At 40.3% G+C, this 23,233-nt stretch overlaps 2 protein-coding genes and 1 long non-coding RNA gene across 4 annotated transcripts; 2 read left to right on the top strand and 1 right to left on the bottom strand.

Annotated features, from left to right (window-relative positions):
* The first annotated feature begins 2,956 nt into the window (after positions 1-2,956).
* LOC132958780 (Y-box-binding protein 2-A-like) lies at positions 2,957-7,956 on the top strand. 2 transcript variants are annotated; one of them, XM_061031821.1, is made up of 10 exons: positions 2,991-3,202; positions 4,121-4,184; positions 4,283-4,316; positions 4,395-4,484; positions 4,581-4,817; positions 5,064-5,143; positions 5,236-5,455; positions 6,683-6,826; positions 6,930-7,006; positions 7,310-7,450. In XM_061031821.1, the coding sequence occupies exons 1-9, from the start codon at positions 3,124-3,126 to the stop codon at positions 6,966-6,968; spliced, it is 987 nt and encodes a 328-aa protein (XP_060887804.1). In that variant the 5' UTR covers positions 2,991-3,123; the 3' UTR covers positions 6,969-7,006; positions 7,310-7,450. The 2 variants fall into 2 exon arrangements, with proteins under 2 accessions (XP_060887805.1, XP_060887804.1); XM_061031822.1 differs by lacking the exons at positions 6,683-6,826; positions 6,930-7,006 and having other exon boundaries at positions 2,957-3,202; positions 7,310-7,956.
* A 381-nt stretch (positions 7,957-8,337) lies between these two features.
* LOC132958778 (solute carrier family 2, facilitated glucose transporter member 4-like) lies at positions 8,338-19,650 on the bottom strand. The gene is made up of 11 exons (XM_061031819.1): positions 19,336-19,650; positions 17,323-17,418; positions 15,155-15,315; positions 12,898-13,022; positions 12,668-12,783; positions 12,198-12,360; positions 11,201-11,388; positions 10,973-11,077; positions 10,366-10,467; positions 10,083-10,286; positions 8,338-9,944 (listed from the first exon to the last, which is right to left on the bottom strand). The coding sequence occupies exons 1-11, from the start codon at positions 19,366-19,368 to the stop codon at positions 9,720-9,722; spliced, it is 1,518 nt and encodes a 505-aa protein (XP_060887802.1). The 5' UTR covers positions 19,369-19,650; the 3' UTR covers positions 8,338-9,719.
* Positions 11,308-18,046, top strand: LOC132958782 (uncharacterized). Its single transcript, XR_009666828.1, has 6 exons — positions 11,308-11,411; positions 12,133-12,381; positions 12,476-12,564; positions 13,485-13,581; positions 15,163-15,244; positions 17,668-18,046. It is a non-coding gene; the product is annotated as an uncharacterized LOC132958782 (long non-coding RNA).
* Positions 19,651-23,233: the final 3,583 nt, after the last annotated feature.

Below are 23,233 nucleotides of genomic sequence, written 5' to 3'. Positions count from 1 at the left end.
TACAGAGCCATGTCAGCCCACCTAAGAACCAACAACTCACAACTGCTAAGAGTATAAAAATATGTATGAAATAATATTTTCAGTCACTGCACAATAATAACTGTATATACTCTGTCACTGCACCATAACTTCACTTATTTGCACTATATATCTCTATATTTATATTTGTTTAATTAATCAGTCACTGCAAAAATAATAACTGTATATATTCTTCAGTCACCACAACTGTCTATTTATTTATTATTATTATCATTCATTCACTGAACAGCAATTGCTCCGGCCACTTTTTGCATACTTCTCTTTCATATCACCACAAATATATTTTTGTTGTTGTTGTTTTTGTAAACGCTGCTGTTTAAGATTTGCTGCTAACGAAGTTTCGTTGTGTCCTTGTATACAATGATAATAAAGATTCTATCTATCTTGAAAGGCGCCATATAAATGCAATTCATTATTATGGTCTAGGTGTTACACAGGTATTTTCATGTGTATCAAAATAAAGGCTATACAGTACAACACTTTGTTCCGACTAAGTAATCTGATTGCCAAAGATGTATTCCATTAACGCTGATATAAAATACAACATCATAAATATAACAACATAAATATAATTCCAGGCAGGTGATCTTAATGCAGTTCAAATAATATAAGCAAAAAATTATAAGTCTATTTTTTAATTGCACAGATTAAGTTTGTTTCATCTAGGAGTATATTTTTTATATCTTTTTTTTTGGGTTAATATATATGTATGGGAGGAGGGGGCGTCGGTTTTGTGGTTTAATTTGTAACAAATGTTTCATGTCATGTACGTCTTTTTTAACCTGCTACTGGATACTTTGAATTTCCCTCAGGATCAATAAAGTATCTGTTTATCTATCTAAATAACAGTAGATTGTTTAAGCTTGTAAGTATCATACCTCTGAATCACACAGCAGACTCATATTTTACTGGTTACAAGACAAATTACAATTTATAAGCAAATCTGCATTTGACATAGCAGCTGATGTGTGGTGACCTTAGTGTGATGTAGTTTGAATACAGTTTACTGCTATATGTCAGCAAAGAATACTAGAATCATGTAGGTATTACATTTGATCATTTATAATGCATCTTACTGCAATGCAATGTCTGCTATTTATTCTAGAATCAAGATAATACAATGTATTTTAGGACGTGTAACACAGTTTACTGCAATAAAATGTCTTCAATGTTCTTGACTTTAGATGTTAAAGTGTTTATCTGTTTAAGAAAGAGTCTGCGTTACATTGTTTTCAGAATGTACAGAACAATTTAACGGAGTGAAATCCTATTGAGCTTTCCAGAATGTAGATATCAATGCATTTCAGAAACTAAAATATGATGTCGTTCATGTAGATGACACGTTGTGTTTCATAGTTGTGTATCATAGGCTACAGTTTACTGCTTTTACTTTGAAAGTTCAAACTTTTCCGGTCTTCTCTTGACTAATTTCACTGGGGTTGATGTTGCTTTTCATCCGACTTCCCATGAAACAAACCTCAGCAATTTGGCATATTATGCGCATGCGCAAATTTTTCTTTCTAGTGCAGCATGGACCACACGGCTCTTGTGGAGTATTTCACTTCGCAGGGAGCTCTTACTGCACATGCACTACACACCTCACACTCAGTGCACTGAAATCAGAGTGTGTACAGGACTTGTCTCTCTTTTAAAAACGCGTTCAATGAACAAAGTCCAGGTTTTTCTTTTTATTATTAACACTGCATCATTAAAAACTTTATTAATCCACAGTACAGTGCTGCCATCCTGTCAGTGTATAATTCACTTTGCTAGTAATAATTAGACTTCTCATTGGAGCCCCCTTTCTGTCCAGAGACCAATAGCTTCTGCACAGCAAATGGTTTCATTGAACTTGGCAGTTCTTAGTTATGCCGGGTTAAATTTAGTGCAGTGAAACTCGAATCCACTGACCTATGTGCAGAGGGCTGTAGTTAAAGACACAGATACTGTACTATGAGTGCATTTTTAGTTTTCCCTCCCTCAATCCTGAATTTCATGTGTCAAATAAAGCAACTCTGAAGTCCTGAACACCAAAGCCAACACATTGAGCTCTTCTAGCAAAACAACAAAGACTGGCATGTCGAGCAGACTCTTTGAGGATCTTACACAGAGCAGAAAACCAGTGTAACACTAATGCAATATCATCTTTACTAAACAATATAACACAGTTTTGTTAAAGTGTGAAGTCCCCTTTTCCCCCTAACAAGGAAAATGGCCCGTCATAACACAATAAGTTTCCCAATCCCCCTGACAGACTTTCATCTAAACTATACTCACTATGCTCATCAACTCAACAAATGTTTGTCTCTAGTTCTCCCTAGTGGCCGGAACCAAAACCTGTCAGCTGAACGCATTAAACAAGCCCAGCCTGAAAACAGCCTAAAGAACTGAATATGATCAGATTCATCTTGTGACATTTCATGCATTAAATGTGTGACTAAGCTAGTCTAACATTGTTCAAAGAAGATAACTGGATAGCTGTTTTTAACATATGCAATGAAGTTAATAGTTTAACTTGTAAGTGAATCATTGGCAGGGGCCAAGTAGTCTACCTTTACTTTAAATACCTGTAGGCGTACTTTAAGTTCATAAAGCTCATCATAACTTTTGAAGGCTGGGCTTTAACTTATATTGGAGACGGTTACATTAACATTGTTGTAGGATAATAAAATACTCCTAGTTCTTCCTTTTCCTCTGGAGTGAAACAAGGTTTCTATCAAACAGAGCTGCTTGTCAATAAAATAGAATAAAGTGAATGCTCCAGGGAGGTAGTGCTGGAAGGACAATAAGGGTGATGTCGAAATGATGGGAAAGAGACAAAACAGTTGAGGTTGGACTCATATAGCAAAAGGTATGGGAGTGCATGACTTCAAAATATGTAGTTGCAGTGCGTTGAAGATAACAGACTCATTTGAGAACATCGAGTAGGACCAGCCTTTGTCCAAGAGGGGGCAGTTATGTGACGTCAAGTATGCCAACCACCACGAAACCTCAAAGTAGAAGAAGAAGAAGAAGAAGAAAAGTTTCGGGCAGATCAGGAGGGAGGGGACGCCGTCGCGAAAGTGTAGTGATTCGATAGCGAGCATGACCGACACCGAGGTGCAGAGCGCTTCTCCATCGGCTCCTGAGGAAGACAAGCCGCAGCCAGAGAGGAAAGTCATAGGTGGGTGTTGTAGAAATAAAAGTTATAAATGGGTTAGGTTAGGTTTTTAGAAATGTATGTTGACAATGTAAGTGAGAATAAACTTTGCGTAAAAAAAATCTGCCTTTTCATGTGCCAAACTTTTTGCGAAGAATGTGTTTTATTTTTATTTTCAAAACTCTCAAACTACTATTTAGTTTTTAGTTTTTTTTGGGGGAAACACGTGTCCTGAGTTTACACATTTCTTAAAATAAATTAATTAGTAACATCTCCACTATGACACCAAATACCGGTTATATAAAACGTACAGGCTATTGGTGAGAAAATGAAAACGTACAATGTGTAGGATAGTTTAAAAATAAAGTAGGTCAGTGAACTATGATGGTTTCTTGCTGCGTTTACATTTACAATATTATCGTTTACCATGTAAAATGAGTGTTGTCCACACGGAGAGAAGCAGTCCTTAGTGTTTCGGGTGTTTGTTTGTTTTTTGGGTGTAAATAATTTACTTTTAATTTAGTTTTTTTTGTTGGTCGTCGTGCGCGCGGGCCATCACAGGTGCTAATTGATTGGTTGGGAAACCACCGTGCCAATTAAATGCGTTTAAACGATTTCCCAAGCAAAGCAACAGCTACTGGTCCTCGTTAGGGTTGTGAATACACTTCTGTCTTGTATTTCTAACATTTTCTAAGTTACAAAAAAAAAACGTGTTTCCTTGTTGTTAAGCAGCCTCAGGCCCTCTGCCCTGGTTTCAAAGTCTTACTGTTAATGATTGACACACAGAGCTCCCACTTCTTGTTGTAACCAAGGCCGCCATTGATTCAAGCAAGATAACAGTAACCTTTTTATTATGTTCTCTGAATGGGCATATGACAAGTCAAGGTGTGTGTGATGTGTTTCTGGGACAAACGTTTAATCATGCGTTTCCGGTTTTTGTAGCCACATTGGTCCAAGGCACAGTGAAGTGGTTCAATGTGAGAAATGGATATGGCTTCATAAACCGGTAATGTTTCATCTGCAATCACAGTTTTAAATTACAGCAGTTTGATTTAATTTTACAAATAAGAACCAACTTTGCTAAAAAGTTTTTTTCCCTCTTAGAAATGATACCAAAGAAGATGTGTTTGTTCATCAGGTAAGGCAAGGTGCATTTCTTGACTGAATGTTTAATGATTTGATTGAACCCTTATATGATGTTTATATTTACCCTCAGACTGCTATAAAGAAGAACAATCCTAGGAAGTTCCTCCGCAGTGTGGGGGATGGGGAGGTCGTCGAGTTTGATGTTATTGAAGCAGCCAAGGTAGGACTTTGTGAATGCTGCTAATTTTGGCAGTACCAAAACTGGTGTACTGTGATCTTCATCTTATAATCCTTTCCCCTCTTCGGTGTCCCACAGGGCTCTGAAGCCGCCAATGTAACTGGTCCGGGAGGTGTTCCAGTCAAAGGCAGCCGCTATGCTCCCAACAAACGCCGTTTCCGCCGTCGATTCTTCCCACGCAGCCCTCCGCCCGATGACCAGAGCAAACCGGCTGATGGCCAAGCCCCCGATGGCGAAGGTGAGGGATCGGGGGAGAACGGGGTACCAAGACCTCAGCAGCGCCGGCGGAGGCCTCGCAGACCACGACCTGAAGATGTAAGCTGAAGCAGAATAACTGGTTATGGGGAAATCACAACCAGTGTGACTAAAAATAAGAACTCAAAGGGAGGTTTTCACTGGTAGAGCTTTCATGTCTCGTGAATAACTTTTAAAACTTGATAGGAGAACCAATATTTTATATTAGGTGAGTTGATTTTATAATTTAAGTTTGAGGTGATTTATAAAAGTTGTAAGGATCATGAAGGTTGAAGTTAAGATTGATTTAGAGCTATTCTCCCTCAGGGTGAAGCTGAAGAGCAAAACGGAGATGGGGAACAAACACAGCGACCGCAACAGCGTAGATTCTGGCGACCATACCGCAGGTGACCTGACAAATCGCATACAATTGGCGTTTTTGATTTCTGCCTTCACTTCACACAAATGCTCAGATTGGCTGATTCTTTTTGATTGACAGGCCGTTCCGCCCCCGCCCACCTCCTGATCATGCTACAGACAGCCAGCAGGCTGCACCAGAAGAGAGCCAGGATCAAGGCCAGGTGGAGCAAGGCCAGGTGAAGCAGACGGAGGTCTCTGAGGCCCCCCACACCAACGGAGAAACAGCAGAGGGCCAGAAACAACAACGCCGCCAGACTAGACGCCGCAGGCAAAGGAACTCGGAGTCCTCTACCTCCAAAGTGAGTATGTTTATTGTTGATGAACTGACAGATGAGCTTCTTCGGTTGTTTTCTAAATACACAAATATCTGCAGTGACTTAATAAATAATAAATAGGGAATACACCATTTTGAAGTTGTGTCCAAATTATGAGTGAGCGTAATGCACCGTGAAAAGTAGTGTACAGTCGATGGTCACTTGCCAAGCACTATCTACCATCATGCACTGCAAAGCTGTTGCGAGCAGAGAGTGATGTGCGACTGCTCTCAAACCGTTTGACCAATATGAAAACACGGAACAACAAAAAAAGTTGCAATTTGATGACATTTTTACCAAATTCTGTTAAAGAGGTCATATTATGCCCTTTTTGGGGTTTGTATATTTAATCTATGTACCTACTAAAGTATGTTCACAATAGCTAAAGTTCGAAAAAAGTGTCTGTTTTCATGTACTGCCGCTTCTGACTCTCTCTCTAAGGCTCTGAAGTGCCCACGTTCAGAGTCCCCACGTGTGCCAAGTCTGATCTGATTGGTCGGCCTGTCGGCTCTGCCATAATTGGTCAGTCGTTCCGCACGGTTCTCAGAAATGTCCCGCCCCTTTTACCATATTGGGAATGCAGCCACTTTGGCTCCGAGGGTAGCAAAAACATTAGCACCTTAGCACTACTGTGCTACCGCAGGCTACGGCATATCGTGGGCGTGATACAGAAGTTAATGGGCGTGCAACATGAGCTGCTGGGCTTGCCACAACGAGCCAATGGGCTTAGATCAGTGATCTCACACTGACAAGACGTCACACTGGCAAAAAAAATTTGAGGGGGGCTAGAACCGAGCGTTACATGCAGCTAATGCTGCAGCTAACAGGAGGACGTAGGAGAAGCCGCGTTTCCGCGGACTTTGAATTTTTTCACAGATGTGCCTAAACATGCACAGGACACATAGAAAACACACTAAAGAGCATATAAAACCAGAAAAAAGCAGAATATGGGACCTTTTAATAAAGAGTCAATGCAGCTTAAAAATATTATTAAGTTGATATTTATACCCAGATAGTGTATGAGTCATGATTGTTTTGTGAATACAGATAAATCTATGAGCAGGTATTGGACTGAGGCCATTTCGAGCGAATTGTCAAGGAGTCAACTATTTTGGGTCACCGCTGATATTAACTAGTGGTTTTAAGAACTCTCCTGAAAGTTCTCCTTATTTAACTATTTTATACTTGAGTCTTCTTACTCTCACATTGCAGAATGACACAGAGAAGTCTGCATCAGACCCTGGTACGCCCCCACAGACTTCAAAACCAGCTGACCTCAAATCCACAACAAAATCTCCGAAGGTCTCTCCAAAATCCTCTCCAAAAACCTCTCCTAAAACGACAAAATCAACTGAGGTGAGATTCCTAACCTGCAATGTATTGATACTCATTTCCCTGAATTTGTTCAATGTTTGATAATTCAACACACAAATATTTGTCCGCGTCTCCCTACCCTCAGCCGGAAGCTGCATCAACAGTCCCAGCACCGACAGAGTGATGCCTGCAAGAGGACAGTCACGTGACCCTTGGCAAGAGGTGGGGACCCCACACTAGTGGGTCAGGTCTGGGTCAGGCAGGGTGGGAGATGTTAGGGTGTAAGGTTGCACTATCTCTCTCAGGGAGCAGGATGACAGACAGCTCTGTAGTAATGTTCCTTGTAAGGGCTATTAAGGTGGAATGACAGCATTAAAGGGATAGCAGGAATTTTATGCAGAGCAGAGGCTTTTAATTTAATCTTCATTCTCAACTTTTAGAAGAGTCTTTTTGTGTTGGTTTCTTAAACGTCTTCTCCCTGCGTCACCTTTTGTGTTTCTTTATTTGTTGTCTTTGTCTTCGTAGGTCTTGGGGTTGGAGGACTGGACTATTTCAGAACACATGCACTGCTCTCCCCTCCCTGCACCCCCTCCCCATCCTCCAACCCACTCTGTCTCGCTGTCGTCCCTCATCCCCTCTCCCTCCCCTCTCATTTTTGTTTTGTGTTGTCTGTCTAGACACTGACATTTGGAGAGGGTTGAGGTTGGGATGAAGGGGGGGGGGATGCATACAGGTGGGAGGTGGGTGCATATTTAGACATTTGAAAGTACATCTTTAAAAAAAGAAAAATGGGAAAGAAAGGACAATCTGCTTGGTAGCCCAGTTATTCCAACCCCCCTTTAAATCTATTTTTTCTTTAGTTGCCTAATTACGGGACACTTAAAGAAGTTTAAAGAGGAACCAGCCTTGTTTTTTATTTAACTTGTTTTAATTTGGTTGAAGAGGGGAAACCCAAGCAGGTGTGAAGTTGGTGGTGCATTATGGGAGTCAGTTTAGTTCCGTTACCACCTTAAGTCTTAAATCTACTACTCCCTTCATGTTCTCAGTTGAGGATAGATAAGAAGAAACGTTATATTTTTGTTGTACTTTTGTGTGTGTGCTTTTCTTTGGAGGGGATTATGTGCAATGTCAGAACTTAAATGCTAAATAATAAATCATGTGTGCAAACCTCAGGTTTCGGTCCTTATTTCTTCACTAAATCAGCAGGGTATTTGCTTTTGAATAATTTTGCATGGTACACAGTTTAGAGCAGTGTTTCTCAACTGCTGGTTCTGGACAGAAAAAGTGGGTCGCAGAGCCATTTTCAGTGGGTTGCTAATGTGTGCCTGGAAAAAATAGTGTCAAAAATGTCTATGAAGCGCTTTTCCAAAATGTTTGTTTTGTTTCTTCTGTCATGTTTTTACTGTCTGAGGTCCAAACGGCACAATTTTTTATTGAACTGATTGGTTGAAAAATGTCTGAACTTCGGATTGTGGTTTTTCATAAAGGAGCTTGTTGTGGTTTCTGAGGCTAAACCAGTTGGGAAGCACTGGAAATTAAAGAAGGCATTCACAGGTGTTTAAAGTCTTATTATTTACAGTACTTAAATGATTTTTAGTCACAACATGACCACATCATCAGTAATGTCTCTATGCAAATGACCTCAATATAAATCCTCAGAGGGTGGTGATACTACACACCAATAAAGAGTAGACCGCAAACAACAAACATTACAAATGGCAAGAAATCACACAACCCCGATGCTTGACCTTAAAAAATGAATCAACATGATATTCTATTTTACAGTAAGCCCGTTTGATTGCACCTCTTTCTCTTTATGTTTCGGGCTTTTGTTTACGAAACAAAACGCATACTGGAGTGCATAAAGAATTGATACTTTTAAACCTCATACCCCCCAAAAAGGCTGTATTTACACACAAAGTACTAAAATAGATGTTTCTTTGAACGTAGCATTTCTGCAGGATGTGCAGAGTGTCATGATCACAAAAAATATTCAGTGACAGCACCTCTGCACGACATTAAGCTGGGAACAGAACAGGATGGAAGACCCAGTTTGGCATGAAGGTGTTTTTCTCCAGGAAAGTTTGAGGAACATCAGCAGTTCTCATTGGGACTGAATGTTGTCTGGTATTCTGCACTGATTTAAGTACTGGAGTTTCTGACTTGATACTTTATGATACTAAAATTAAAAAAAAATAATGTTTTTCCCTCCAAAATGCTTTACTGAATTAAAAGAAAAGAAAAGTGGTCTTTTTTTTAATGAAACTGTTCAAAGAAGTAAACAGGATAAGAGTTCATGAGATATTAAGTATGTAGAATTTATTTATAACCAGCAAAAAGGAAAGTTTTATCCAATCCAACGATTAAAACTATTAAAAGATGGATCTTCCGCAGCTTTCCATAATCCTGTATTTAAACTGTTCCAGCTAAATGTTAAATTCAGTTGGGTTTCCACATCCAGAGTGCTCCCAGCTTAGGTACAAAAAGGCAAGAATACTTAACATAATCCTGGCATATAAAGTATGTCCTTGTGTTTTTTCGCTCTAGTTAAAGTGCAGGAATTCCAAAGTCTCTCCACCTCAATCTGTCAATATTGCAACTGAATGCATCACCATGGAATATAATCTTACCATATTGGCAGTCAATGCCCCCAACAGTCCAGACCTTTTCTTTCTCATGTGCATCTTATTCCCTCAAACAATAGTCAACTCTTAATCCATAAGTATTTGGCCTTCTTCAAAGCTCAAATCGTAACAGTTGACTTCATATTGTAGTGGTGCCAGCAACGGACAATTCCAAAACACCCAAATTGTTGATTCTTTAACACTGCTTTGGCACCACAATATATGAATACAATACTTGACCTCAATATACATATCTGAAAATATAAGTTTGGAGTCAGTTAAACCCAAGCTGTTCTCTGTCCCGGTCCTCTTCAGTTGATGCTTTCGTCTCCCAAGTAGTCCAGCTCGGTGCTAGGCTTGTCCAGGTCCATGTCGAGGTCCATGTCCATCATTCCTCCCGCTGAGTGATGGTGGAAATTAGCCGCGATCTGGTCGAAGGTCTTGCCCCGCGTCTCTGGCACTCGGAAGAATGTGAAGATGAGGAAGAAGAGGAGGAGTGCAGCAAAGATCAGGAAGACATATGGTCCCAGAAGGTCCTGGAAAAAACAGATTCAGATACGATCAGGAGGTGTAGACAAAGAACATTTGAAGAAAATACTGTTGCCTCACTTGTTTGAGGTAGAAAAATACTTTCCTGGGACGTGTGATATCCATGGAAAGTCAAATATACTTACAGCAACATATTGGAAACACATGCCAATGATGAAGTTGGCGGTCCAGTTGGAAAAGCCGGCCACAGCCATGGCAGCCGGCCTTGGACCCTGAGAGAACAGCTCGGCCACAAAGAACCAGGGAATGGGACCTGGTCCAATCTCAAAGAAAGCCACAAAGCCAAATATGGACAGCATACTGATGTAGCTCATCCAAGGAACACTTTCCTACGAGAGATGAAAGAGTTAATAGTCACATGCACAAAGTATCCGCATCAGAGGATACTTGAATATTTGGAGGTCTTACCAACAAAGCAAGAGCCGTGGTCATTATGATGGCACAGACGCACATCCCACCAAGTCCAAGCATGTGTAGCGTCCGCCGACCCATCCTCTCAATCAGGAAGAGCTGTTGTTAATGTGGAGAATAAGAAGTGAGAAAATGTAGAAACTGAGAGGTTGCACGTTGATAGTCATGGCAATACTTTCCTTAAAAGCTTTAACCAAGGGGAATAGAGGGATTTTACTGCAACCCATTCATATTTTTTATGATAAATTAGTGATACAGCCTTTATTGTCTCCCAATAGCCTCGCTGCTAGCAAGGATTAGAAAGAAATCCCACCTTTTATCCGATTTAATAACGCTGAAACGTCTTGACCTGCCTCACCAAACTTGACCTATTTTTAATGCACAAATGTTTGACAGGAGGACACATGAAAAAAAAAAAGGTCCGACCCGACGTGTTATCTTATTTGCTCTTTGATAACAGTGTTAAACAGTCATAAATGCACCCTTTGATACTAAACAGGTTTGAAATCTTAACTGATCTTAATTTAGAAACAGATTGAACTAGATTCTCTTAACAGGGAGGAGGAGCACACTCAAAGCCAAGACGACGAGCTGTGGGACTGACCGAGACCACAGTGAAGGCACAGTTGACCACGCCTGCTCCTATGGTGGCATACACCGGACTCTGGACTCCGGCCTTCATGAAGATACTGGTGGAGTAGTAGAAAATCTGTCCAGAGGGGTAAACAGATTGAATCAATATTGTTCTGCAGTGATTCAGTTTATCTATAAAGAGCTTCAATGTTTCTCTTTCAGGTGTAACTGGAACCCCCCCCCCCCCCCCCCGACTCACTGCATTGATTCCAGAGAGCTGCTGTGAGAGCTGCAGCAGGATGGAGATGATGATGGGCTGCCGATAGAGAGGAGAGCGGAAGAGCTCCAGGATGGACACCTTCCTCTCCATGTCCATCTTTCTCTTCTCCTCCTTCATCTCTGCCAGCATGTCGCCCACCTCCTGTTTGCCCGTTAACCTCCTCAGGCCTGCAGGAAGGACGAAGTGAGAAGTGAGCGTGTTATATCAAAGTTCCTGTCACTCTGAAAATACCAAAGCTTTAGGTCTTTTAAAGATCTTAAACGCTTCTTAGAGAAACTTGTTCCTGTACATTCAGCCCCATAGATGTTACATAAGGGGACATTTTAGCGCTGTAGTTCAAGTTGCTCTAACTTTTACAGTACTGCGTGTGACAACACAGTTTAGGAAACGGGACAAGAACTTTTTTTCTGTTCAGTCTTCACAACGATGTTCCTTAGCTACACTTTGAGACGACAGATGAAACTCAAGGGTAAATAAATGTCCCCTTGCTGCTCTATCTTCTGGTAAATTTCATCTGAGATTTCTGGGACCAACAAATACAAATAGTAGCCTTACTAATCCAAATTCCCTTCTGCATTGTGCTCATAGTTCAGCAACAAAAATACACAAAATGTAAAATAAATTATTTGTTGCACGGCATGATTTGATTACTGCAGCCACGCTTACAGAAACCAGTCAGGAAAGTGCCTTTTTCATACAAGTGGGCCTGCAAAATTCTGCATAAGCTTATTAATATTAAAGCTATCATTAAAATGTACTGCCTTTAAAGCGCTTTAGACATGGCTCTTACAGTATACTGCTCCTATACTGACTGTTGATGATGTTGACATAAATATAATATCAGGGTTTAAGATTGAACTGTGTAAAAATTAAACAAAAAACGGATGCTAAATTAAGTTTTTGTTATCCAGGCGTACTATAAATAAAGCATTAATCAAAGATTAAATCCAGTCTGCAGCACTCCAGCCCCCTTCACCTCTCTTGGCGTGGTGCTCCTGGCAGCGGACGATGTAGAGAAAACGGGGGCTCTCAGGGCAGAACGGCAGAAGAGCCATCTGAAGGACAGTTGGCACGACTGTTAAACCCATCAGGACAGGCCACAAGTCCTCACCGCCCAGTAACACCTCCAGACCCAGGACCTGCACCAGGAGACGGACCCAGTGTGAGAACACAAGATTTTACATAAAATAAAAAAGCATTCAGAAAAGGCTTTCCAAACTACGACTACAAAACATCCATCTTTGTTGATATTAGAACATATACTAGAGACAAAGAGACTAATGGATGAAAAGTGGAATGAAGCTTCTAGGGCTATAATGAAGAGGAGAAGGTGCTTTTGAGAGGTGAAGGATAATTCTTTTAATTTGCATTTATTGAGTCAAATTCTAAATTTAAAAGCGTCTATGATTTCCACATCTTCATCAGTATAGTAGTGTGGTTTCAAACCTGTGCTATGAGAATACCAGTGACTATAGCCAGTTGGTGCAGCGTGCCGAGGGCCCCTCGCAGGCTTGTTGGAGATATCTCACCCACGTACATCGGTGTCAAACCTGATGCCAACCCTGGACATGAAAAATGGAAAAATAGGATAGGAGAGAGCAACTTTTTAATACTCTTTGAATTTCTTGTGATTTTAAAATACAGAAGAGAGAAAGTAAAAAAAGTGGATCGCTCACCACAGTAGGCCCCAATAATAAAGCGTCCGAGGATCATCATTTCGAAGGAGCTGCACAGCTTGGACATCCCCATCAGACTCCCGCCAATGAAGGCGAACGCGTTGTTTACGAGCATGGCTTTCCTCCTGGGAAATACACAGACAAGATACTTTTTTTTTTTAGTTATTCAGTTTCCAAATGGAACATTGTGACTTTAAATCCAATATACGGTGATTTAAATTTGACCCATTTTATTATAAGAGATACCAGCCACTTGAGACGAGTCATTTAGAGCCCATATTAACTCAGATTTAAGCACCTTTTGATGAACATACAAATGACTGTTGCTTCTGTAAACAACCTTAATGTTGTTATAGATTGACAAAATTAAAATCTAAATGATTCAAACATTTTTTAAGGTTTTTTTGGAAGGCATCATGTGACCCCCGTCTTGGTGGCTAGCGACCCCCACTTTGTGAACCACTGATGTAGTTGACACAGTATAGACACATCATATATACTGTGCATGGATGAGAATGTTATAGTGAATATATTGAAAGTGAGGATATCCGACAATAACATTTTATTTCTAATAATTCCCTTCACAGACTGAAGGTTACTGAAACTGTTGCCTGGATGTTTACCACTGAGGAGATCCACTAAAACTTTCACCTCTAGAGAGCAGTGTCATACCAAAAACATTGAGTAAGTTGCTTCATTCAGCGATCCATTATTATTCAACAATTAGCCCTTACAGTCTTAATAACACATTAACCTCGCATATTTACAACAATTTTGATGTTTTAAGTAATTTTTTACTTAAACTTTCAATTTTACAATTTAATAATTTAAGTTGTTTACCTGAGAAACACATCAAATACAGCACAGATAGGGACTCAAACTCTAGACTATACCTGTATTAATAAACTCAACAATTACCAATACTTAGTACATATCCTCTCAAAGCATGGTGTTAGACTTAGAATATGTTTATAATGACAGCTTGAAACTGACAATTATTCCACAGCAAAAACGTTACCTCATTTGACCTTTTTCGCAGTACATCTACTCATCTTAAAAACATCCAGTCTATTTTTCATTAAGAAGTTTGACTCCCAAGACATACAGTGTTTTCTAAATACATGTGAAGTGCATCCTTTTTATTGATTATGTGCATTAGGGTTCAGTTTACCTCATCACTTCTGTATAAAGTGTATTTTGGCACTTGTGATTTAGATAAAAATAAATCGGGAACATAATTAAACCCTGATGTAAAGAATAGATCATATGTCTCTTCTTGGACAGATTCTTCTTTAGACAGTGAATAGTGAAGCTCCAACATTCAGAAACAGACACATAACTTAACAAATGAATATAAAATAGTCTGTGAAACCTTATTTCTTCTTCTTTAAAAAACTAGTAGACCACTAACAGTGTCTGTTACTTTCTCTGTCAGCCACCAAACAATAAGATCTTCTGTTTAAAATGAACACTGGCTGCACACTCGAGACATCACTTGCATGTGAATGATTTTGACCTCAGAGGTCACGGCGCTGCAGCTCCGTTCAGACACACCGCTGTCCGCCGCTTTTTTAAGAGGACCTTGTCCTGAGTGCACCCGAGCTGAACACTACACCAATATCCCCATTCCACCGCTCAGCCCTCCTGACCCAGCGCTGCCAATCCTCAACAGTCAGTGGGAGCTGTGGGCCGCCCAGTTTACAGTCCTGTTCGCATCACAGCTAAGGTTGCAGAGGATTACTTCCTGGGCAAAGTTTCCATTGAATGATGAGGCGTGTAGAAATGGAGACATTGATGTAGCATGACGAGCTGAAATATCCCACAGATTACCGAACAGTGTACGAGGGTGTGGATTTAAGGGAATTTATAAAGTGTGCTAGAACTACAACAAATATATATTGTAGGATATAGGACATTCTGGTCATTTAAATCTTATTTTCCAACTCTTTTTTGTTTCTTTTGAGATGTATTTATAACTCCCTGGGATGGTACCACTTCTAAAATGTTTTTCTGTGTCATAGACTGCAAATGATTCTTTTTTTTTTTGAGTAATTTTTAGAAAAGTTTCAACACCACTAACATAGGCACCTGAAACAAAAACTGCATGTTTATGCACGGAGATTGAACCTGAGGATGCCACATTATGAAACACGTTGTTCGCTCCAATGTTTTTATGACACTTTTAAGTCCATGTGAACAATCGTGGTGTGCGCTGGAAAACTCTGATCTTGATTGCATGTGTACGTGTTTCCCCTACCTGCCCAGCCACTCAGAGACGAAGCCCACGCAGAAGGAGGACAGCATGCCACCAATGGAGAAGATAGCGACAGACAGAGACCAGAGGGAGGTGAGGGTCCCCGTGGGGATGGGCTCTCCATACCGTTCAATCCATGTTGCATTATAATCCTTCTCAATCATCTGATCAGGACACAGAGGTGACAGGAGAACCAAAGAAATACTTGTTTAACAGCAGGTGACATCAGTTTAAATGCACAAGAAAAAAAGATCTCTAGGCACTAAACTTGTTTTTATCATAACTGAAGTAACACAACAACTGGAATTACATTTAGCCTTTATAAACAGACAAAAACGAAGAGAAAGAACAAGATACAACAGATAAAGAAAGCCTTAAAATATAAAATAAGGAACCCTCCCGCAAAAAAGAGATAACTTTCTTCATCAGAGGAAGATTTCATCTGACTAAAATAGATTCATGTAAAGGCTTCATCTAAAAAAACACAAAAACAGAGACACAGTGCAGAAACCCAAAGCCTTAATTAAAAGATAATAATAATTAATCATCTATAAATCAAGGGATTTTCATCAGATGGTAATGTGATTTATTGAGCACATTAAAACAACCGACATAGGTAGTAACATCTAAAAACGATTCATTTTGTAATAGCCAACAATTTTCCATTCAATTATCACAGGCACATAAAAACAGCTTTTGGTTTTGTTCTCGAGTCTCAGCAGTCGCGTCTGAAGGCCCTCACCTGACGAGTTCTTTGCGGTCATTAATTCCCTCTGATTGACTGAGAATGTGTGACAACATGCCGATGACACTCTACTGTTCCGTCTAGCGTGACAGATTTATGTGCTGAATGCAGTGGAAGAATTTCCATCATCTGCAATGTGTTTCTTGATTGACCTGCATATGGAGCAGGATACATACTAAATATAGGCCGTCGTGAATCACACACTACATTTCTCACATTCAGTACTGAAGCGTGCCTCACGCTGGAACACCAAATGTGACTTCAACACGAGCATGTTTTATGTCCAGAGAAAGTTTGATTTTCTACGTCTATACATACACACGAAACTAAATACAAACTACTGTACAGTATATACTCAACTATATAAGCTAAATTAAGACACATCAACAATGTCAGGATATAGCCACTTTCAATCTTAAATAACCGTTTTCAAGTATTAAATGATAAAATAGTAAAGGCATTAATTCCTAAACCTTAATGGTTTAATGAGGCTGTAATGGAGGCGGCAACCTTCTCGCGGAAGTGCAAGAAACTGCAGTTTCACATTTATAACTGCAGAGTTTTAGTTTAACACTTTGAAACAGTTGTGTAGATTGGAAATGATTGAATTCTAGCTAGCTGTTGTATTTAAATAGCTCAAATTTAATCAGTTATGTTATATAGCAAGAAACTACGGCTGTGGCTCAGTTGGTAGAGTCGTCGCCTCTCAACCGGAGGGTCAAGGGTTCAATCCCCAGCTGAGCAACATGTCCGATGTGTCCTTGGGCAAGACACTTAACCCTGCATTGCTCCTGCTGCTTCGGTGGTGGTGTATGAATGGATCAGTGTTGTACTTACTCTCTGATTTACGTCACTTTGGATAAAAGCGTCTGCTAAGTGGATTGTAGAACTAGGGTCCGATGTCCCGTGATGTCACTGTCTTTTGTCTTTTTTATGCGGATGAATCTGGATCTGTGAAATTATTATGATTTCAAATTCTTGTACTACTTTCAACCCAGAATCAACCCATTATAACGCCCCGCCATTAGCAAAAGGAAAGCGGCTGCTCTTAATGAGGTGTTTTGTTCTGTTTCCATAAGAGCGTGCTGTATTTACACAACTAACCCGCCTGTGCTTGAGCCCTTCTTTCACATTAGGTGTTCATGTGCTTCCCTTTTGTTTGCTTCAGTTTCACGTGATTGGAATTGTTTCTGTCTCTCAGAGTTTATTTTCTAAACATCATCACTACTATATCTGCCAGGTATTGTGTCGTCAAACACCTTGTAAAACCACGAATACAAGCATCAGCAGAGAAGTCTTCCAGTGAAATGTCACTATCGGAACTTCTATTACACTTCAATATCATAATTATATCTGAACCAATTTTAAGGTTTTTTTCATGGCTACTTTCGAACACCATCTTTGTAGTCATCGCTTCTTTTTTTACCTTCTGCGGTGCATTGATGACGCCGATGTTGTATCCAAACTCCAGAGATCCCAGGACGGCAGTGAAGACTGAGAGAACAAAGGTTCCAGTCACCGTCTGGAGTAAAGACACACAAAAAGGAAACATAAAATGAGTTAAGCAACACATTTAAAACAAGATCATTTTCAGAATAGAGGGAAGGCTGAAAGGCTTTAAACGTAATAATGGCAGATAATAAGAGAGCTGAAGCTTCCAGCCCTAATTCACTAACATCTACTATATATAACTATGATTCTAATGAGATACAATCTCTGCAGCATGTTCTTCACTGATGACGCCTGAACTTTAATTTCACTTGCCCGTCAGGCGGCTGGCACCTGTCTATAGGGTGACTGACGGGACGACCTTGGGGAGATGAGGTCTTCCCCCCGACAAAGTGTCTATTAGCCTGACAGAACAGTCTCACACACTACAACTGAAACGTTAGTTAGCAGCTCAATGCTAAAGACTTAAGTCTAAAGCAGACAAAAAATTGTGAATTTTATAATGAGCTGTTAAAGTCCTGAGACCTGCTTGATAAAAGCGATCATAATTACTCATAACATTACCCCAAACTTTGACTTTTTGGTGATGTTTGCTTTTGTGGATGTAATGCTTTAATGTGTGGGAAAACACTTATTATCCTGCTTACCTTTTAAATGTTCACAACTTTATTATAACTTAATATTGAGATAATTAAAATTGATTTGGAGTGTATTCTGGATTATTTACTCTTTTATATGTAGTATTACAAACTATCTTTTTTTAATATGTATGAAATACTGCTATTACACTGTTTCTCCCCCTCTCTGTGGTGAGTCTCTGAATAAGTGCTGTTTAGTATTCATGACCCAAACAAAGGTGTGTGTGTGTGTGTGTGTGTGTGTGTGTGTGTGTGTCCTTGCAACAGAAGAAAAGGCAAGCACCTGAGGCAGCCAGTTATGCTCTATTACACTTAAAGTTAAGTGTATTTCATTGAAAATGTCCCGACATAGTTTAAAGCTCAGCAGTTTCCCCACCCCCTTTTTTCTTTTTTTTACAATGATTGGATCTGTACATAAAGTTTCAGTATAAGACAGATGTTGTGATGCATCAGTAGTTAAAAGGACAAATGATGTTTTTCCTCAGTTTTAAGTTGAATGCTTAAAGGATTTATGTAACATTGAAGCCAAAACTTATTGACTGATAGAAGTTTCCATATTCCTGCAGCATCAGTCTCCCATATTGCCGAAATTGCTGACAAATCTGCCATCTGTTTATTGGTGATTTAGAAGCTTTAGGAGTTGTTGTCTTCATTGACATCACTCTGTGTTGCACTTAAAGAGATATTGTACTTTCCAAAAAGACCTAAAATGGTTGAAACATTCAGCTAACCTAGAAATCATTTCTCAAACAGAGCTGGAGGGAGCACAACAACACAGCTGTTGTTGATGAGGGTGGTGAAAAGGAACCAGTTAAACTAGGTGGCCTATAACAAACCCACAGCACTGAGAGATCTGACCTGTAAACTCGGATATTTGGCAGGACAAGGTCACTGCTCAGGACTAAATAAGGGCCAGAGCTCGCTCTGATCAGAGCTGATGGTAGTTCTCCTGCCTGCTGAAACTGACACATTTATTCTTTTGGATGTTGTAAACAATTCATTATTTTATTGTTTATTTATATATTGGCCCTTAAGTAAAAAAGAATATGGACCCTTGATTCATGACAAATTCAGAATCTTAATCGATATATTTATTAGTTCTCATATTGTTTTTACAACAAATCATTGTGTTAACACTTATTTATTGTATTAAATGAGGCTGATAGCAATTCAGTATAGCAAAGCATGTTCTTTTACAGTCTTTGTGTACCACTGCGTAAAAGCTCACCAAACAAAATGACGCCCCTCTCCAAAAGAACAACCAAAATACCTGCACAGCATGTGAAACATTTTCATGAAACATAACTTCTAGTAACTAAAGAGTTATGAAAAACTCTCAAGGAAAGAATTACCTCCCCTCCAAGTTGCTGAAACCCGGCCGGCATGACTGTGGCAGCTCCAGGCACCCAGTACTAGTCGATGACAGGTGCGTCTGGTGCCAAATAAAGACACGTGAAACTCCCTCAAAAGGACAACAAGCCCCGACTTAAACTTCTCAAAGTTTTGGCACCAAACGCCGGCGAAAGTAAAATCCAGAAGAAACACCCAAAACGATGATCCTGGTGCGTCCTGTCCTGCAGTGTGTCCTCTCTTCTTTGAACTTTGTGTTGTGTCCGCTCAGCTGGGATAGAGTGACACCCGTACACCCACATGCACGCCTCTCTGTGTAGGGGAGGGGAGGTGGAGAGAGGGTGAGGGTACTCTTGTCCAAAAGGCCCAGTAGGCTGATCTTGAGGTCCTGCAGCAGAGGTCGAGTCTAGGCAGGAAGCTCCTTTGCCCTTAAGTACTATTGGCTGATGGTGACAGGAGGAGGAAGAAGAAAACTGGAGTGATGTGACAAGAATGGGATCTGTTTTTGTATTATGGTGGGAAAAAGATTCGGCAAAGTTAAAAAGAAGCTAAGTTTTGAGATTCCAGAGCCAAATTTAGTTTTAGGGCTCCCTTTTGCAGCCTGTTGCAGAATGAAACTAACCTTTAAAAAGTAATTAACTCTTATGTAGCTACAAAAGAGGAAACCTGTGGAGCATCTTTCTCCTCACTTTGCTTATGTGGTGCAACATTTGACATATCAGGTTAAATTATCACATTTTGTACCATAATTATTTGAAGTATCACCTGCAGAGTGTAGGAGAGATGAGGTAATATGGCTGCACAGGTGTTGGTCCTCAGGGGAACTTGAGTGAAATGGGGGCCGCCGCCGGCTATGACTCAACATTTCTGCAGGGAAGCAAAGAGGGGCTCGACTTCACCACTGTGGTTGCCATTGTCTGTCTTCCCAACAGCCATAAATCCCTTTCTATTTTAGATCACATGCCAAAGAGGTCACAAACCAAAGCCTGCCCTTTTCCACAAACCCCTCCCCCTCTGTTGCACACAACAAAGCTTAATCGTCCTGGGGAAGACAACAGGTGGACCCTAAATCTGGCCTGTACTACCTGAGTTAGCAGCGAAGGCGTGGTTAGTGGAAATTCGGCGACTGAGTGGTGGTGTGTCCGAGGCGGGGATAAAAGGGGATATGTAATGGGAGGGTTGCACTGGGCGGGAAAAGTACAGATCTACCAAAGAGCTCAGTGGAAAAATATCTGCTCGAGATCTCTCTGTCAGCTGATTCAAGCCTTCCCCTTTTGCAGACACACCTCCAACCTCACGCCACTCTCTTCTTGGAGCTCACCGCTGTTGCCCCCCCCCCCCCCCCCCTCCTCCTCTATGCACATTGAGAAAGGGAAGAAGAACCTGACACCCCTCATCTAAAGCCAGTGGCCCCCCAGCACAGTCATGTGTGTGGCTCTGACTAAATGTAGAGAAACTTTACACCATCAAGACAGTGCCTTAGAGCCCCCCTGCGACATAGTTTGAGGGTTCATGTCTGCAACCAGAGCCAGAGCTACATCTCCAAAAAGGATCACATGAATTCATACAGAGAGAGCCAAGAACAATGATATAACTACAAGTATGTAAAGTTAAGCGAATACTCACAACCGCCAGACAAAAGAAAAAGCCTAGCAGCTAGTATATTTATCTAAAAACACCCGTTCAGCAATATTTTTACAGTGTGAAATGTCACCTGTGTTGTCCCCAAGCTGGAGATGCCAGCGACTGTGAGTCATACTGTTGTCTAAAACACAAAACGCACAACATGTGACTGCCCTTCCTTACTGATTAAACTGATGCAGATGGAACAGCTCATGTAAATACTGTTCCTTCTTGTCACGTGTGTGTGTCTATGAGTTTGTGTGTGTGAGTGGTTGGTAGGGTCAGCTGGTTCAAAATCATGTTACTGTAAAATGAGTCGCGTGATGGATTGCAGGTCTACAGTGTGGTAAGTTTCAGCGTGTTACAGGCAACACACTGAATCCAATCCAGACACTAAGATATATATTTTGGGTTAGAGAAAGCCACTCATTTGCTTGTTCCTGGGAGTTTGGTGAGAAAATTGCTACAAACTGTCATTTGTGATTATTCAGTAAAAGGCTACGGCCATGATATGTTTTGCTTAGCTTGACATAAAAGGTAGTAAAATACGCCTACCAGCACATCTAAAGTTTGCTATTAAATCAGTTATATCATCTAATTATTCAGTACAAAAACATCTAAGGTGATGTTTCCAGTTGTGATGCTAAGCTAAGCTAAGCAGCAGCTAACTGCAGCTTCATATTTACCTTACAAATGTGTGTGTGTGTGGTATCAATCTACTTGTCTCACTCTTGCCAGGAAATAAAATAAATGTAACTCCTAAAAAAGAAAACTAGTCTTTTAGTTAATGCCAAAAGGCCACAAAACAGTTTACACTTTTTCCTGAAGCTGAGTGGTGGAGAAAAAAACCCAAATAGAGAATCAACTGTTTGAACATTTCTTTAATAACAGCGACAGATGTGCCATTTGTTTTATGCATTGTTACATGTAAGATGTCATTTTAATGCTGTACAAAAGTTCTTAGATAGAGAAATATCCACAGGAGCTCCACATTGAAATAAATATCATACATGGCCAATAAAAGCCAATATTTAAAAAATGATGTAAGGTTTGTCAATTAGACAACAAATAAAGCAGACCATAAACATGATAACAAAGTGCAATATTGAAGAAAACAGTGCAATAATCTTGAAAATGTGTGTATATATTCTACCTTACTCTTATTCGTGTAAATATTTATTGTACCTAGAAACCTTACTTATATTCCTGTTCTATTTGATTAATATTCTTATTACTATATTTCTACTGCTATATTGTTTATTTTGGAGCAACTGTAACGACCGAATTTCCCTCTGGGATTAATAAAGTATTTCTGATTCTGATTCTGATCTTTAACACGATGAAAGGCCTACATTTGTATGTAGCTCCAAAATGATGCACCTAATGACCACCACATTACAATAAAACTCACTAAACAGGAAGTGCCTGTTTCGACAGTATGCAATTAAATCGGAAAATGAGTTCTAATAAATGTATGAAGGTCTTTGCTGTGTGCTTACTCTCAGACAACGTAGTAACAACCGGAAAGCATTATAAAGGGATACTCGTTCATTCAGCTATACCTGTCTATCTTTATAACATGCACTACAAGAAAATATGAAATAAATCTATGACTATACGTCAAATTATTATAATCCTACAAATTCCCTCTTTCTCTGTCCTTGTCCTGTTCTGTAACACCTCATTATTGTATGTATGTGCAGTGCCAGTGGGATCTGGAAGTGGACCTGCTGGCACCATCACCACATTCACTCAAAGGTCAGACCGCCAAAGTGGAACCAATAACCGCTATGTACGCAGAGAGGCGGACGAGAACCAACATTCATTGCATGGTCTTTGGACAGGACTCGTGTCAGTTCAGGACAAGGTGCCAGCACTGTGGCTGTCTGGCCTGACATGGCTGAAGACACCTATGATTCTCTGCAGCTCTCCCTCGTGGTTTATGTCCTTACGTCTGTGAGAGCAGACTATGACATCATCAAACATTGTTAAAAAGTAAAAATGACTAAATTAAGTCTGGACTGAAACAGAGGCCATGTTTATACTTTGCATTATAACGTCCATCCTGTGTGGACCACGTACGGAGGTGGTCTGGCACACATTTATCAAGATTGGTTTAGTGTAAATGCTCATGGGTCCTGGGCAGCATTAAGCACAGCCCCACAACTGGGAGAACAATGCTGCCTCCCGCTGGGGGTAAACAATCATGCATTCAGTCTTTTCAGATTGGCGGGCACTTCAGAGGCAGGAGCACAGTGTGGGATCTCCTCTTAAACA

The sequence above is a fragment of the Labrus mixtus genome, chromosome 23 (assembly GCF_963584025.1).
Source record: "Labrus mixtus chromosome 23, fLabMix1.1, whole genome shotgun sequence".
In the NCBI taxonomy this organism is placed as follows: domain Eukaryota; kingdom Metazoa; phylum Chordata; class Actinopteri; order Labriformes; family Labridae; genus Labrus; species Labrus mixtus.
The sequence above is the reverse complement of the archived record's forward strand: the minus strand, read 5'-3'. Positions and strand labels throughout refer to the sequence as shown.

Coding starts and splice junctions, on each gene's coding strand:
- LOC132958780 (XM_061031821.1), top strand. CDS start 3,124: ATGACCGACACCGAGGTGCAGAGCGCTTCTCCATCGGCTCCTGAGGAA. Junction 4,317..4,394: donor AAGATGTGTTTGTTCATCAG/GTAAGGCAAGGT, acceptor ATTTACCCTCAG/ACTGCTATAAAGAAGAACAA. Junction 4,818..5,063: donor GCAGACCACGACCTGAAGAT/GTAAGCTGAAGC, acceptor ATTCTCCCTCAG/GGTGAAGCTGAAGAGCAAAA.
- LOC132958778 (XM_061031819.1), bottom strand. CDS start 19,368: ATGCCGGCCGGGTTTCAGCAACTTGGAGGGGAG. Junction 13,023..15,154: donor GTCTCTGAGTGGCTGGGCAG/GTAGGGGAAACA, acceptor TGTATTTCCCAG/GAGGAAAGCCATGCTCGTAA. Junction 11,078..11,200: donor AGCTCTCTGGAATCAATGCA/GTGAGTCGGGGG, acceptor CCCTCTGGACAG/ATTTTCTACTACTCCACCAG.